This window comes from Cyprinodon variegatus, unplaced genomic scaffold, assembly GCF_000732505.1.
Source record: "Cyprinodon variegatus isolate N-32 unplaced genomic scaffold, C_variegatus-1.0 Scaffold1680, whole genome shotgun sequence".
In the NCBI taxonomy this organism is placed as follows: domain Eukaryota; kingdom Metazoa; phylum Chordata; class Actinopteri; order Cyprinodontiformes; family Cyprinodontidae; genus Cyprinodon; species Cyprinodon variegatus.
Genome location: NW_015152133.1, coordinates 44,703 through 62,542, shown reverse-complemented (window position 1 = coordinate 62,542; position 17,840 = coordinate 44,703). Strand labels below are relative to the sequence as shown.

Sequence of the window (17,840 nt, the reverse complement as noted above, 5' to 3'; positions counted from 1 at the left end):
ATAACCATGTTCAAAGGCAGGCGTCGCAACCAGAGATGTGAGTCTTTTTTTCTTTTCTTTCCAACGCACTCGCTAATTAATTTTACATCGCTAAAATTTATGGCGGTACATTTGTTTTGGTCGTTCAGTTCTTAAGTTTTAGGAAAATATTAAAAAAGTTAACAAAATTTTTTTATGTTTGATTCTTTGAAGTGTTGATGATCTTCTGATCGATGTTTGAGTCTGACCTCTGCCTTTAGGTCTGATTTTAACATGCAAAAGCAAATTTAAATCTTAAACTGTAATAAGAACTCTCTAGTATTTCTGCAAGAGACGGTTTACTTGCAATGATGCAAATCTTGCATCAATACTATTGCTGCAGAATTAGATTAAATAAAAACACATCTGTTCTTTTCCTATGCACACAGATGTATTTAGACAGCGTGCATGAGTATTAATGAGAGTGCTGCATGATTACTGCTGGATTTATTCTGTGGTGTGACTGAAGTGAGCATACAGGCTGTCACCTTTTCAGAAAGCTGGAGTTTGTCAGAGGGTGGATGTACATGGCTGCTCCAGCTTTAAGTGCATGTCAGTCCTTACATACACTTTCTTTTGCATTTATATAAAGCTTTGATTAAATGAATAATGTATAATATGAATAATCCCCATGTGTCCTGCATGTGGCTGTCAAGCTATTTGAAGTGTACCCGGCCTCTTGCCTAATGCAAGCAGGTATCCAGTGCAGAATACATACAGTGTGTATATTTATTTTACATGAGGTTTTCCATTATTATTACTACAGTGTTGGATTTTTTTTTTTTTTGTCATCTAGTCACATATTTATTAAAACTCAATAGAAAAAAGACTCAGATAAATAACACAGTTTAGGTGATTCGTTTTGTGAGATAGACCAAAAGAAATTAGAGCATGATTGTAAAGTGTAGAAAATATAGAGAGTTTTATATGTATTATTTAAACTTTTGAAAAGCAATTACACCTCTCAAGTGTTTTGGGGTAGACTTCATCACATCTAGAAACTAAACTATGCCATTTAAGGGGGGTTGGATGGAGCTTACAGTAATCATGGACAAAAAATCATTTCATTTTATTTTATATAAAACATTTTATATATATTGTTTTTATATTTTGGACCTATTACTGCTGAGTGGGATTCTTTTTTTTCACTGACAGCATAGCGTCTATATATTCTAATGAATTAATTACTAAATTTGTTGTTGATTCTTCTTTTAATCGATTAATAACCATTAATCCTATAAATTGTTTCAGCCTCGTTCTAGGGCTTTCACAGAACACCTGTATGCAGACCAAGGTTAGATTAATAACAAGTAGAATTTATTGATAATCTAATTCTAAAGGCAGATAAGACTCATTTTATTTAAGGATGTCAGATAAAGGAAACTTTAATTGGCCCATTGCATTTTTTTTTATAAATCAGTCATGGTATATCATGAAAATGTTGTACTAGAGCCAACTTTTGGAAGGTAGGGTTGTCAGGATTTGCAGAACAACAATGTTCCTTAAAGGTGTTAGTTGCACTAAGATAACCAAACTGCATAAAACAGCTAGTGTTAGTGTAAATAAGACCTCTAATGATGAGAAAATGTTTAAACTGAAATTTAATTAGGGTTAAGAGTATTTTAACAATGCTGTTTTTCATAAATAGACCTGCAGTCTATTGCAAGTTTGACTGTAATTTTTTCCCACTTACTATTCCAAGGTGTTGAAACATATAAACCAACAGGATATGTTAAAGTCGACTTTAAAAAACAGCTTTAAATTTCCTCAAGCTAAGTTTTTTTTTTTTTTAGATAAAATAAATGTAAAAAAAATAGATAAATAAATAAAAAGAATGCTGGTAATGTGCTCAAAGTTTGTTGCAGTTTTCAAAATATTTTTTAAAGCTCTCTCATTACGTTTAATTTTGACTGCTTCTAGGGCCCGTTTAAGGAGAGTTAAATATTTTATTTTACAACGTTGGCTCTGTGAGTTTTAAGAGCTAAATATTAATCAAATCCCACATATTAATAAAGAAGTTTCAACATTAAAAAGTCTGTTAATGATTCACAGTCTCTTAGCAGTTTGGAACACTATTAAACTTTAGTATTTAAAAGCTGAATATGATCCATCCATCCATCCACCCATCCATCCATCCATCCATCTATCCATCCATCCATCCATCCATCCATCCATCCATCCATCCATCCATCCATTACTGTCATAAAATCCAGAATGTTGGTCCCAGTATACAAGGTGAGACAGACAGTGGAAAAGTTCAAAACGTTTATTAACACAAAAACACAGAACGTGGCGCTGTTGATCTACAGATATGCAGCGATTGCGGGGGAAGGCTGGGCCCAACCCTGCACTGGCATTCTGGTTGAGGGAGAAACACAGGTAAGTGACCACGATAATCTGATGGAAGGTGAACATAATTGTGAGTCACTTACCTGGTTTGATTGTACAGTCCATCCTCTCAGAGTGAGACAGGAACCAGCTGATGGACTGCCAACGTGTGTCCATCAGAGTGTCCCTGATACAACAGCCTCCGATTAACAGGCAGGAGTCTGAGCCAGGTCAGGGAAGCAGCTCAGAACAGGATGGTTCTCTGAGATCCAGGAGTCCGTAACCCTGAAAGGGGTTCTGATCAGAGCAGGAACAGTCAGATCCAGGGTTCCAGGATACTACAGAGGCAGAGTAATGCTGCGTTCACACTGGACGCAGCAGAAGCAGCCAGTTTACATGCAAAGTCAATGGTTGACGCATGTCAAGGCGCAGCAAAAGGTCCCGCAGCGCGTTTTGAGCAGCAGGCGCAGCGCGTCTGAGCAGCTGAAGTAGCGCGTCGGGCGCGTTTAAGCATCTGACACGCTGCTGCTCGAGATGGAAAAATTTAACTTTTGCTGCTCGACGTGTCGCATCAACCAATCAGAGATGCTGATCTGGGAGCTGGCATGGAGAGAGACACATCGCTGATAATGCAGAGCGCTATGATCGCTCCTCTGAAAGAGTTTATTCACGCCTAAATTAACTTAAAACGCTGAAATATGCTGGCGGAACATGTTCGCTTTTATTATCCCGGTGTCTGCGGTTTGGATTATGTACATGAAAACCACTTCCAGCCGCGGTGAACCGCGAGTAGGCGACCGGGCCATAGGCTGCTGTTGAACAGGATTCCCACTGACAGCGCACCGCTGGTATGTGGGGGTCTGAGCGGCTCAGACAGAAATAATATTGGAAGGTGGGATTGTAATATGGATGAACTGACTGCAGTGATTAAGTTTTCAGGTGGACTTTCCCACTTAAAAAAATATTAAAACTACTTTATTCCCACTGATCACAGCAAATATAGCTCCGCCCAGCGCGCGTCAGACCCACTTTTCAACCGCGTAGCCAGAGCAGCAAAGCTGCTTCAGCCGCGCGTCAGAACTAAACTGGTACAAGCAGCAAAAAGGAAGCAGCAGACGTGATTTTGCTGCTCCTGCTGCGTCCGGTGTGAACCTAGCATTAGAGTTCCTTGAGTGCAGCAGCGAGCTCAGACAGACACACTAAGATGGAGAAAGCCAGGCCCAGTGAGACAAGACATGGTATCAGGAGAACTGCGGAACTTTAACCTAGCTCCCTCCTCTGAGTCAAAACAGGCACAGGGCTCGCTCAGAGGATAAGAGCCAGGACTACGGAACTTTAAACTAGCTCCCTACAACCAAGCCAAAATTGGAACAGGGCACACTCAGCTGAGAAAAGCCAGGACACAATCAGGAAACACCAAGACACGAGGAAAACCCTAACACTGGACTTCGAGAACAGGAACCTGAATCTGGAAATCTGGAAATCGGCCCTGATCTCCAGCCCTGATCTCCATCTGAAACTAAAACAAAAACAAACAGCTGGGCTCGGCTGAACCATATATGAAGCAGAAGGAGTAGCTGGATAAGATAAATGATAATTAGTGAGCAGGGAGGGTTCGGCTGGTGAGTGAAGTGAGTAATTAGGGCAGCCATCACGGCTGCGACCATGACGCTTACTTTGTTACTTCCTCCCTCCTTTCCTTCCATTTTTCTCTATGTTGTTGAGGCTTTGATATTTAAAGCCTGCTCACTGTGGAAATATTTGCCATTAAAAGTTTGTGATAAGAACTCTGTAAGTTTTGAGTCTTGGAATAAAACGTGTAATGAGATCCATAGAGGCTCTCAAAGAGGCATGTTTGTACAGTCACCTCAGGAGTTAGAAATCTGACTTTTTTGAGCGGATGGACAAGTGTTGTGGAGCAAGTGGCAGTTGCCTCTTTGTTTTCCAGCAGCTTGCAGATATTAATGAGTATGTGGGCAGGTACTGTAGGGGTGGACAGGCTCAGGGGCTCCATTGGCTTTGCACCATTTCACATAAAAGCCACGTCATTGCATCATAATAATAGGGTCGAAATGGAACAAAGAGGAAATTTCTTAGCAGCTAAGGAAAGATGAAAGTCCAAGTCATCTCCAAGCTATGACAATATGAAAACATAGAAGTATAGTTCTTTATTCCTGTGTTCTGTAAGTTTGTTCTTTTAGAAATGAAGACTTGGTTCCATCTAATGAAGACTAAAAGCTAAACACAACATACTGATCAGTCAATCAAAAAGCTTAAAGTGCTGTCTTCAGATTCTACTAACTATCCAGCGTTAGCATTTGTTAAGTGTTTTCCTGTTTATGTATTTATAGGGCAGACCTACTGAAGAAAATTGTAATAGATTGTTTGTACTAACTGGGGCGACAGTGGCGTTGGATGTAGGAGTTTGCCCTGAAATCGAAGGGTTGACGGTTCAAGTCCCGACTCCGACTTTCATTGTCGTTGTGTCCTTGGGCAAGACACTTCACCTGCATTGTCTACTGATGGTGGTCAGAGGGCCCGGTGGCGCCAGTGTATGGCAGCCTCGCTTCTGTCAGTGAGCCCCAGGGCAGCTGTGGCTACAATGTAGCTTGCCACCATCAGTGTGTGAGTGTGTGCGTGAATGAGTGAATGAATGTAGTGTAAAGCGCTTTGGTCAAGTCTCCTAACTTGAATAAAGGCGCTATATAAGTACATGCCATTTACCATTTACTAACATTTGCAGTTGTTGACAAGCTAGTGATTATTTAAAACAAAAGTTGCATGCTCTACCAGGATAACATTGCATATATTTCAATGTAAAGGATTGATCAGATGCATTAATTGGTAGGATGTATGGCTGTCTCTAACGAATATGTTGCTAATTGATGAATCTGTTGATTATTTTTTTATTAATTGACTAATAAGCAGATATGGAATTGTTAAACTAGGTGAAATGGAATATTTTTCCACTTGAGAAATTCTGGATAGAGCATATTGACAGACGAAAAACTTAAATTCAAAATGTTAATATAATTTTAAACAATTTTGGTATTTTTCTGCTCTAATTAGGTTGCTTTGCCAACTAAAGTTATGTTTAAGAGTCTCTATACTAAAGTTAAAGATTAATCAATTACTAAATTAATTGAACTAAATTAGTTTAATCATGATAAACCTGATTAACTGTTTTAACTCTAGAGGGATGTTTTTATTTTTTAGGAACCATCCATGCAAACTTTGCATGTTATTTATAGCAGGCTCAATGGACTTTCACTGCCTCTGATGCCAGTACTGCATGTATATTTTAGAGGATGAGATGTAAAAGCTGTCTAAAGATGGCTGGAATTTGTGATGTAGAAGAAAAAAGGGAACATTAATTGAATGGGGTTAGTCATATACTATATCATTATTGCAATATTTAGCCACAATCTTGATAAAAATAGGCTAATTTATGATATTGGAAAATCTGCTGAACTGTGCCGCCAGAGAAAGGAAAACTCCTGTTAAAAAATTTGCCTAGTTAAAATTATTTACCATGATTCATCAAAAGTAAAAACAGTATATGTATGGAAATGTGCTGGGAAACATCCTCTGCCTGACTGATGAGTTAGCAGAAACACGCAGCAGTGCTCATCTATGAGGAAACCTCACAGTGCTCCACTGCATTTAGATTTCAGCTGAGTTTCACACTTAATGAGCCGTAGAGCTTCAGGCTGCTTTGGACATTTGTAGTTAGTATAATTACAGTTTAAAGAAAAAAAGCTAATCGTTCCTAACATTTATTTTAAAAGCCTTAAAGAAAATATTCATTATGCCTGTGTGCCTGTGTATGTGCAGAGAGACTAAGGTGTAATTAGAATACACAACAGAGGTCTCCATGTTCACATACACTTACAATGATACTTAATATTAAAACCTATAATCACTCTCTGCGCTGTCTCCTGTGAGCTGTCAGTCTTGGTGCCCTGAGTGAAATAACATACTCACAGGTGCAATAAAAGACACATGTGCCCTTGAGCCATGATGGAAGATTAATACAAATCCTGGCTTTCAGATTTCCAGCCAGTAGATGTAATCTATGGAGCCGTGTCATGTCGGGTGCCTCTCAGATGCACATTTGTATTCATGCAGGTACTCCAGATTATCTCTTAATCACACCTCACCTGCTCTCAGGTTGTGTATCCTAGAGGCGATGGAGTTTGCTCTGTGCCAGAAGTGATCTGTTTTCTGCCAAAAGATTTGTCTCTAGAAAGGGGAGGAAGAAAAACATCATCCCCTTTTTTATTTCCCAAAAAGACAGGACTCAAGGTGGCTTGTCTGTTATGTAATGAACTGCTGCATTACTTTGACTGAACAGCACAGGAAGAAAGATTGTGGAAGAAGGCCTCAAATATAATTATCCCTGTCAAACTCAGACGGATATTTTGCTTGGCTTCAGAGAAAAATCTACAGTGCCTTCAACGTTTGAGGTTGCTTTAAAATTCAAAATGAACAAATTCAATTAAACAAAATTTGTTGTTTAAAGGGCACGGTAACAAAAACACATTATCAGTGCATGGTATATAAATGTGAAAAAGCTCGTACAAGCTTGCCCAAAAGCTATTGATATCCCTTGAGGTTTTTCAATGTGTAAAATTACCACTTTATGCCATGATCTTGGTGCTGATGACTGGCTTAATTATTAATTTCATTCACCTGTCTAACTCTCCTCAGTTTCTAATCACTGCTCATCTGATCCACATACTCCAGCGTCTATTTAAGGTGCTTGCGTCCATTTATCAGGGCCAGATTATTCTTTAGCCAGTGGTGAGAGGGGTATTAGCGTACCTGAGTGTTTCTGATTGCCTGATCTTGACCTGTTCTGCCTCTCAACCACTGAGCCTACCTGTTCCCATCTGAACAGTTTGTCTGAACTGTCTCTGGACTCCTGGACCTCTGAGACTTCTTGTTCTGATCTGTTGTTCTCCGTTCGCCGAGACACTCTGGGCGGCGCCCACCGAATGTATTTGGCAGCCCACTGGCTGGATCCTATCTCCTTCTTAGGACATGGGCTTAACTGTTAAACCTGAGTTTCCTGTGATAGACGCGCTAGCCGCTGCTATCATCCATGCTTTAAATAAACGCTTTTGAATTATCCCACTGTCTGTCTTGCCTTGGTCCTCTGTTCTCAGTCCTGACATTTTAAACTTTAAAGGGGCTTGGTCTAGTATGACAAAACATGCATTTGTCATCAAATAAAATAATATACAGCAAGTGTTACCATTTCCTTGTTTTGTTTGAGTCGTAAAATATCAGCTGACAAACCTTGTTAACAGCTTATAGCTTGAACAATGGTATATAAACACATTACATGCAGTATATAATTTTATCTAAGAACATAAAAATTTTATTCCTATCACTAGTGCCGGTAAGACTACAAAATCTAAATGCTTTTATGAATGAAAATGTGAAATGTTTGGCATGCATTTGTACTCATCCCTCTTTACTCAAATACCCTTTTCAAAAAAGGACGGGAAACACCTTAAGAATTCACTTGATTAAAAAACACTCTACTCATGTCACTATGAGACTACTGCAATGGAGACTCAAATATTCTTCCATGAGGCTGGAGTTAGGGATGCAATAAAAGGCATTTTATTGAAATCTCCTTAGGCTGGAAACTCAGAACTTTGGAAATCTGTAAGAGCATATTAGTGACTGTGATGTCTGGAAATGCAGAATGTGCAAAGTTTTCAGTTTAATGCACCTGAGTTGCTTTAAGGCGGACTGAACAGCAGGGAGTTCAGTGACATCAGATTATGTGAAGCAAAGGGAGCACTGTGATTCCACCTGGACATGTGGGATGTGAGAGGCAGGGTAGTAAATACAACAATGCTCCTCTACAGTCTGTGAGACTTGATTCTGTTGGTGACAAAGACACAGGCAGTGGTCGATTCACAGAGAGGCAGAAAATAAAAGCTGTTTTTTTTTTTTTTAATAGGTCAGGGTGAGGGACGTCCATCATGGACAAGGTCCTTTTTTTTTTTTTTTTTATTAATTCTAGTAACTTGCTGTCCATTTGTACTCAGTTGAACAAAAGTGTCTTTTGGGGGGTATTAAAAGTGATCAGAAATTATCCCTGTTACTAGAACTATCAACTTAGAAACTGTCAACATTTCCTCCAAATCATATACAACTATATATTTCCAAAAAGCTTGGTTTGGAAAACAAAAGCAGTGGACAAATTCTTTATTTCTCAAACATTTGCTACAAAATATAGAGAGAATATAGAGGTAGAAAGATGAAAAGGTTCAGCTCTAGAGGGAAACTACGTTCTGCTTGGTGGATGCTTCCAATTTTTTTAAAAGGAACAACGCTTAAAATTAAAGTGGTTGTTTCCTCAGATATGATGATCGTTCATTTATCAGTCTTATTTGGTGTGAAAGAAAATGTCTGGGAAAACCACAAGAATATTTTTTCTTTTTGTGGAAGAATGGCTTAATTAAAAGGTGGGGTAATTACTGCTCTCCAGTATGTCGTTAAAATGTCCACAGCTCATTGTTTTTTTCCAACCAATTCTTCTGTCATGTTAATTTCTGCTTAAGGTTTTACAGCTAATTGTTTTTCCCAACCAAGTCTTCTGTCATTGTCATTCTGTGCTCAAGGATTGATGTCTTGGAATAAGAAAAGCTACATAATCATTTGTTTCCTTTTATAAGATGGCTTAAAATAGTTGGCGAAGAAAATATATTTATTGATGAGATTTTCTTAAAAAGATGTTCTATTGATGACACATGTTGAAGAAAGATCAAATCAATGATAATCCTGTCATCCTACTCTGAAATCTTCCTTTTTTCATTTTAGGGTTTCTGCATTGTCAATCATGGTTAAGTGAGAAAGCAACCTTAAAAGAAAGTAGCCTACCAATTAGTGTTGCACCGATACTGTACTAAAAGGGTGGTATCGGTATCAGCGAGTACCAACAAATAAGACACTGATACAATTTATTACTATTGTCACCCATTCAAGATTGGCAATAAAAAGTTCTACTGGATTCACTTTGTATCAGTCTTTTTCCTGCTTCACAAAGGTAGGCAGCAGCTTGACAAAGCCATGATGGCAATTATTTTACATCCAAGTAGTATGCAGTTCTTCATATATACATACACACATATATTTCAAACAGATGGTACTGCACAGCCAGGTATCCGTATCGGCATCAGGGCCAAAAAATTGCATCTGCGCAACACTACTACCAATGCTCAACAAACCCATGAATATGTTTACTAATTAATATCTCAGGCTTCTGACCGGTTTTTGGGGCTCATTAAAACGACTGACAACAACACTGAGGTTCAAAACCTTAACGCATACCACACTGTATCTCTGAACTTGAGGCACTTGGACCTTGCAGACACTCACATGCCCCTAAATAATGCAAAGGTTTATAGCTTTATGGTACATATTGTAGGAATGTTTCTTTTCTGTTTAAATTTAAAGGATTTAGTTTGCTTCTGTTGAAGCAATAATGAGCTCTGTGGAAATTGAAAGAACTGTCTGAGAAAAACCCATTAAACTAAAACCAGTACACAGCTCAAAAAGTTCTACACCTGAAAAAAGCATAAATAAATCACAGCATTTCAGTTAAGAAAATTGAATGCTATGGCCTCAGTGGTAAAATGTTGAACTAAGATGTTTGTTTTATCCAATAATTCTTTGATTAAGGTCTCAGGGTCATCAAAGTTTGTGTTATTTGCTGGTACACAGGATGAATGCAGAGCTAAGAAAAATACAGCCTCTAGCCTTTCAAATGGCATTACGGAAAGGAAATGCTCATGGATGATGTTTGTCAAACTGGAAACATGGTTTTCATAAAGAAAACAAAAGATACTTTAATGTAGTGAATGTCTGAAGCTCTATAGTGTAAAACCAACACAGATAAAAGTGTGCACATTAGGCTGTGACACGCATGTTACATGTCAAGCAATAATGTGGTTGTTCGTTTCCATGAGGATATCTCTGCCTGAACATCTTGACAGGTAAAGGACTTTGGGATTCCTTATAGCTTCTTAGCACCATTTAGGAACCTCATAAGGTCCCTGTTCTACAGAAACTATAATAGGAAGCATGCAAAGTCCCAGCACTATTTGTACAGCACCTATCATGGTGACTGCTGATGCACTTTCGCATACGCTTAAGAGTGCTTACCAATATGCGATCCTTGGAAAGGACACACAAAGGTAACACACAAAGGTTTTGTGACACCTAACCTAGTGGTCTGAAGGTGAAGACCTCCAGTCTAAATGATTCCTGACCCAAGTCCTTAATGGGAGGACCCCTCAAGGGGTTTCTTTTAGCTTTTGTTTTCTTTCTTTTTTTGTGTGTTTAAGGCAGCAGGTTCCTGCTGGAGTCAGCCAGAGTATATTGGTTCAATCATGAAAAAAAAAAGCTAATTGCCCCCTCAAAGTAACGCTGCTCATAGTTTATTCTATCCATCAAGTCCTAATCCTAAGAGGCTATTGCTTAGCAACACAGGCTTTATATGTGCTCCTCATCTAGTCTCAACTTTTATGGATACTCTGGCAAACAAGTCTGTCTGGAAGCACATGCACCCATATTCATTCCACTTTTGTATATGATTAGAATAATGACTGTAATTAATCAAAAGCTCAGTGCATATATGTGTGTGTATGTGTGTTTCAGGTGGTGGAGGGTGGGGGTGTTCATCGTAGAGTGCTTTTAATGCTCAGCTCGCTGTTTAATAATCTTAGCAGGGGACCAGCGGAGAGGAGGCTTTAACAAAGCGAACCTTGCTGATGTCTTCCTCTGTCCTAATGATAAAAGTATAGCGGTCCTCAAGCACCTCAGAGCCACCGACACGTCCCCACTCCATTACCAATGGGAACAGCAGATACAGGCAATCTAGTGAAAGAGAGGATAAAAAAGGATGAACGGTGGTGAATCTACAGAAAGAGTTCTAGAATATCTAGACGCAGGTGCAGCAGCGGGTGTGTTTTGATGCAGGCCTGCAAGACAATAAGGATCTGAGAGGCTCTTTTTAATTCATAAGTTTTGTCTATTGTTAAGCTCAGGAGTCATTATAATCTCTTGCTTTTGCATCACCTTCAGGCACCTTGCCTTAGCTTCAGTGACATGTTTCTACAGCAAAAACCACCACAGCTGCTGATGTTTTATCATCAGTAAGTTTTTCATCAGTTTTGTTTGTGTTTTTGTATATGTCCTTGAGCAGCGCTCAAGGAATATTGAGTTGATTTTAAGCGAAGGCGCTGACAGCAAGCTTGACAGACTGAATGCAATGATACACGCTGGCTTTAATGCAGCACAGTTCTTGGCAGGTAAAGAGGGAATGTCAGTCAAGATGCGAGCCGTGAGCAGTGTGCAGATCAGTATCAGCACTCTTGCTAATGCACTTAAATGACTTTTTTGTTGTTGTTTTTTACACTGTGTCCTAACACTGACTTTGAGTTTTTTTCTGTTTTGCATAATCCGTGTCTTTCGACTGCTGAAAAAGCCCAGTCATCGCAAAGTTTGCTTTATTTCGTACTCTGACAATTAATCTTTTAACTGCTTTTTTTAAAGAGCAGATCTTCAGGTTTGGGGTTGTTAATTAGATAGGTTGAAATTTTAAGGTAAAATCAAAAGCAGTATTTTTGCAAATCTATTTTTTGACTAAAATAAAAAAGAAAAACAAAGTTTACTTTCTAGAACCATTCAAATAAAAATTCAGCAAGATTTGAGGGAATTTGAAAGTCAAATTAATCCGTAACAGCAACAGCTTCCATCAAATCTACAGACTTTTTGGCAGGATTTGGTTGAGGTTTGTGGACCCAAATGTAGAGGCAGTGGGGCAGAGGTGAGTGTTTTGATGATTTAATGAAGTGAAAACAAACAACTGAGGCAGGAATCCAAAAATCCAAAAATGAAAACATGAAAACAAAGTCTTGTTTGTCAAGGGAGGAAGACTCAATGAGACGGAGTTGGAGGAAGTTACATGTGAAGTTAGACGAGGAACCAGCCCTGAGGAACTGCATAAGGAGTGTATTTATGGGAGACTGAAACAAAGAGAGGACTAACGAGCAGATATGGAGCAGGTGTGGACAGAGCAGACAGGAAAAGAGCTAGGGAAAGAGGAGAACACAAAAGGGCATATAGGAGCCAAAGCGCACTGAATAATATTTTTATTTGTAAGAGGCTCATATTTACTTTTATTGTGTTTATATGTTCAGTTTTATTCAGCCAAGAGCCTGATTTCAGTAATAAGTACTATTATTTTTTGCTGTGATATATTAAGTATGAGGAAAGGTTTAATTTAGACTTGTATAAGTCTACTATTGGTTTTCGGCTTTTTAAGAGGCCTGCGTACTGTCCTCACAGGTTTTTTGGCAGCGTTTTGTATTTCCGGGTCAGTACGCCGGAAGTAAAGAGTAGCCACGGAGGCTAACAGTTTTTGTACCGTAGCCGTAGCCATTTTTATACGTTTATTAGGGCAGTATCAGCCAACTTTGGATAATTTTCTACCGTGGGTTAACCTTGGATCACTCCTGTAACAGAATAACCCTGGGGAACTAAATAAATGTTCGTCTGACGTTCTTTACATCGAAGTACTGTGGAGTTATTCACGGCTAACACTTAGCCGCTACGGTGCGAGCAGCATAAACATCGTCTCCTTTACCTTCGGCCCTCACAGGGCAGCTGAGGGCAACAAATAAAAACCCGAAAACTGAAAAATAACCAGAGAAGACAACAAAATAAGAAATAAACCACTAAAACTAGAAAACATGGAGCAAAGTAAAACATAACAGAACCAAGAGTGTGACACTTTTAAGATCGCTGTGGTTAAGTTTTGGCTCTGTTCCTCCCAGAATTGTTTTAATTTAGGCATTGTGGTTTCTGTTTTTTGCTTTAGCACCTGTTCAAGGTCATGCTTCAGTTACTGAGTCCCATGGCAGCTGTGGCTACAGTGTAGTGTGCCGCCATTAGCATGTGAATGTGTGTATGATTGGGTGGACGACTGAATATTGAGGCTGAATCATCTATCCATTATCCTGACCAGCTTCCTTGGACCTTTTAGAGCTATATTCCCTAAACATCAGTTTATCCAACTCTTTCCTTCACAGTAAATGCATGCATGAATGGTGCATATTTCATAAAAGGCCGTTTTGTTCTTTCTAATACAGTTATAAAAGGCTCCATCCTGATAATGTAATTGGGCAGATTGACCATCTTTCTCACCCATTGTTCTTGAAATGCCTCCTTGGATCAATCACTCTGCTTTTTTCCAGATAGTCCTGTGTGCCGACTTAAGTTATTTGCATATTTTTAATTGGATGCTAAATAATTTTCTTAATTTTGTTACCAACAATGTTATTATCAGCAAACAGATCACATGTTAGAATTAGGCATTGGTCAGTATTAAATTCTGAATATGTGATAACCTTGAAAATAAAAAAAAATAATAACCGCAAAAATATGACAGTATGATTGCAACTCTATTTCTGAAATGTCTGAATTAAGAAAGGTAAAGGAAAAATAAAAAAAATCTCACTGTTTTGAGGTTTTACAATTAACCTTGCAGACTCCCTAATAACCAGGCTGTCTGGCTTGGTAACACAGTGGTAGTATTTGATTTATTAATTATAAAAGCTAAAGATAAATTGTTCATTTTAAGAGGGCATAAACTTTACCTTGAGTTTAACAACCGGTGATCTCTGGGGAATCATATAACAGCTTTGTTTTATCCTCTGGCTGCTGCTGTCCAAATGTACTAAGAAGGTAGTCAATGTATTCCCACACAGCTAACTTTGATAAGTTTCATAAAGCACCGGTGCGCTCATCACGCTCTGTCTGAAAAGGCCAACGTAGGGGAAAAAGTTTAGAATCCACCTAATGCTTTAGCCAGCTACAGGGGTCATGACGCTACCGCTGCTCACATCCTGACCACACTCTTACTGATGATGAGGTTTATAAAAGAAAAAAACTAAAACATTTAAACCACAGGAACGGTATACTTCAGCAGTTTTGAAACGGACTTCTTCAAACCAGGGTTTACCCTTAAACTGGTAACCAGCTAATGCTTAAATAGGATGATTAATTGTAATAACTATTTAAACTCAAGTGTATCATGGTTGGTATGTTACTGAGCCAAAACCTTAGGTTATTTAAATAGCTGATTTGGATATTTAGGTTGTTTCTATTCTAATAAATAAAAGCTAACACAATAGTTATACTTCTTTGTCTCACTAACAACAAATCACACATGACAGAAAAGTTTTACCATATCTGTAAATATTCTTTAAAGAGGAATTACAGAGTTTTCTAATGATACTGCTGCCTGTGGCCAAAACACAGAACTTTTGTTTAGCTTTTTTTAAAACTTTTATTTGCTTTTGTAGCTTGTGCTTGTACTTAAAGGCATACTATGCAACATTTTTCAGTTAATTAATGTGTTCCATAACGTTTTGGATGATTAAATGAGTCATTTCAGGTCGAACAAATGTTTTCTCGGCCGCCCTGGTGGTCTGTAGGGGAAATACCGTACTTGCAATTGCAGGAGCCCTCGGCCCGCACCCACAGGCTCAGACGTCTCGTGCAACACTAGAAGCACTGTACAAATAGAGCAATGTTTTTCATCTCCGTATTATGGTCAGAGCTTAACAGTAATTTGTCCACAATTACCAAAAGATATGGCAAAAGTAAACCATAGCCTTTTAAACATCTGCAAAGAATGGTGGTTAGTGCTGAAATAGCAATCCAATCCGTGCTCCTAATTTAACATTCCATTAAATGATGAGTATGTAAATTTCTGACCATAACTATATATTTTTTGTGTATATAAGGTACTCCCCTGATAATTTTTAACTGTCCTGACTTACAGATATCAACATGGCAGGAGAACCAAAACCTTACAGGCCAAAGATTGGCTCCAAGAGACCTCTTTCATCACTCTACAGGTTTGTGGAAAGGGTTTTTCTAATTTCAAGGTTTCATTCAGATATTTTCTTCCATCTCTTGTCCTCAACATGTATTTCTGTAGAAATGTTTTCTAATTGTCTTTGTTTAGCTGGTAAGGAAAATGATAGGGAGCAGAAAAGTATACATTGGGGCTGTCAAATCTTTACCTTGCAAAAAAAATGAATCGTACAGTAGCAAGATTTGTGATTTCACAAACCCCTGAAAATACATCTCACCAGGAGCCAGCCGATATGCAGTTACGTGTATAATGTCAATGTGTCAACTAGAAACAGGAAGCTAAACAAAGCAGAACAAATATGGCTGTGTCAGTTTTAGCTGGAATACCCTCTTTATTTTTATATTTTAAACGTGATTTTAGCGTTTTTGGATCAGAACCTGTTTGCATGTTCCCCCAACCGGATTTGGTACGAATTTAATTTATCACTTAACCCAGGTAGTTGTAAAACAAATCAAGTTGCAACTGCTGCTGTGATTGTCTAAAGCTCAACATGGAGTTGGTACCCAATAAGCTCAAAGACTTAGTGAGAGTGTCCCACCCTTTGGCTAACACTTTTTACATGAGCCGCATTCAATTTGAATTCTTTTAATGGGAAAAAAAAAAAAAAAAAGTAAAAAAAGATTGGATGAAAAGCTGCAAATATGTTTTGTCTATTTTAATACAAAGGAACAGGGAATTTAAGCGAGTTAAGATTGACTCTTTTTCCATACATTTCTCCACCACTGAAATCAGGACTTAAATAATAAAACACAGAGAATAACAATTTAACCCAGAACGAAATGTAATCTTTTTGTATTATAAAACATTCCTCTTATTTAAAGGGGTTTTTGCATTTTCTAAATCCCCACCTGTTAGCACATCTAATTTGTCTTTTTTTCTTGGTTCACTATGTCAGACTAGGACCAAATAAATAAAACCTGCATTTGCATAACCCTATGAGAAAGCAATATACTGGAGAATGTAAACACAGTTAAATTATATGTTTTCCCCTGATTTTACCTATGGCTTTTCTGCATAGTATATACTTCAGGCTTCAGCTGCAAACATGAGTCAGCTTTTACTGCTTATTATTTAAATTGCAGTTTAAATAACAAGTGTGGTCTGAGGAGACGTCTGCACTTTTTGAAGATTTCCCAGTAAATCAAAGATATCATCTTCTGAAGACACTAAAAACACCCTGACAAGACTGGTTACAACTGTCTGCGCTCTGGCACCTGCTGCCTGTTGCAACCATATTCATTCCGCATTCATAACCTCATAGACTGCATTGGGAAGAAAAAACATAGAAACCCCATTCCAAAGTACAATGGTGTGGTATGGTGTTGTTTCATTAAATTACAGATTTATTCCAATGTTGATCAGAGTTGAGTTCTCTTTTGACACCCAAAATCTGCTCCTTAAAATTACAAGCTAAAAGCCTATTTTTAAATAATTATCTTAAAAATGTAAACGTTTGAAAATAATAGCTGCAAGGATTCACAGCCATATTTTGGTGAAGCACTTTTGGCAGCTATAATAGTGTCTAATCCTCCTGGATATGTTTGTATGGGAGGGAAGACTGTCTTTACAGATCTTCTGAAGTTTGATCAGGTTGATGGGCAGCAACAGCAGACAGCCATTAGATATAAGTCAGAGGTCTGACTGGGCCACTGAAGAACATTTACAGACTAGTGCATTCACCAAAAAGTTGAGTCCATTCAGTTCACAATGTAAACACATCAAATCTAGTCTGTCTGTTGCTGCATCACACAGACACATCACAGATTGGTTGAAACTCCAACACTGGAAAAACAATTTAGAAATTAGTAAAAATGTCTTAAATTAAGTTTATTTAACCTTATGTTGAGTAAGTAAATGAGACAGTTTGCCAATGGAATGAGTATTTTTACTCTTAAAATGAGATAATTGCATAATATGCACTTGAAATAAGGCAATGCAAATTGTGTTTTCTTATTTCAAATGTAAATTGTCTTGTCCTATTGGCAAAATGTCTCTTTTACTTCCTCAATCCAAGAACAAATGCACTTATTTTAAGAAAAAAACACTTATCTAGATTTTGTTTTTTTCCAGTGAACAAATGTACTTACTTACAGTATACAATACCAACAGTGGAAATCTAACACATTTAAATTTGCTGTGTAGTTTCTTAATGGACTTTTTTCTAAATTCATGCTGATAGTATGTCTGGACTTCTCCAAGATGTCGAAATTAAGTGTAGTTGGAAAAACCCGGTGATACAATTAAATGATCTCAATAAATGTAACAGCAGTATTAATCATTTTTGTGTTTCACTGTATTTGTGCTTTTCCAATAAAATTGCTGCTTGTAAAAACTAGTAATCCTAATCACAAAATAACTAATTTACATATACACTAATTAATCAATTTTAAAGGAGAAGTTCGGTTTTTAACACTTTTAGCCCATTTTCTGTAGTGTCCAGGATGAAATCGAATGATCGACAGCAAAATTTTGACAATTGGTCCTGTCTCTGCTTTTTGGCTCATTTAGAATCCACCCCTGGCTGCTT

General features: G+C 38.0%; 1 protein-coding gene across 6 annotated transcripts in view; it reads left to right on the top strand.

Annotated features, from left to right (window-relative positions):
* The window catches only part of LOC107104293 (RNA-binding Raly-like protein), a 60,249-nt gene that overhangs the window by 28,378 nt on the left and 14,031 nt on the right, over positions 1-17,840 (top strand). For 5 of the 6 annotated variants that reach the window (XM_015404270.1, XM_015404269.1, XM_015404268.1 and 2 more), the window contains exon 2: positions 15,218-15,293. In XM_015404270.1, coding sequence (XP_015259756.1) covers positions 15,218-15,293 — 76 coding nt within the window. Of the gene's footprint in view, positions 1-6; positions 38-15,217; positions 15,294-17,840 lie in introns of those variants that run through there. The other variant, XM_015404271.1, reaches the window with a different exon arrangement.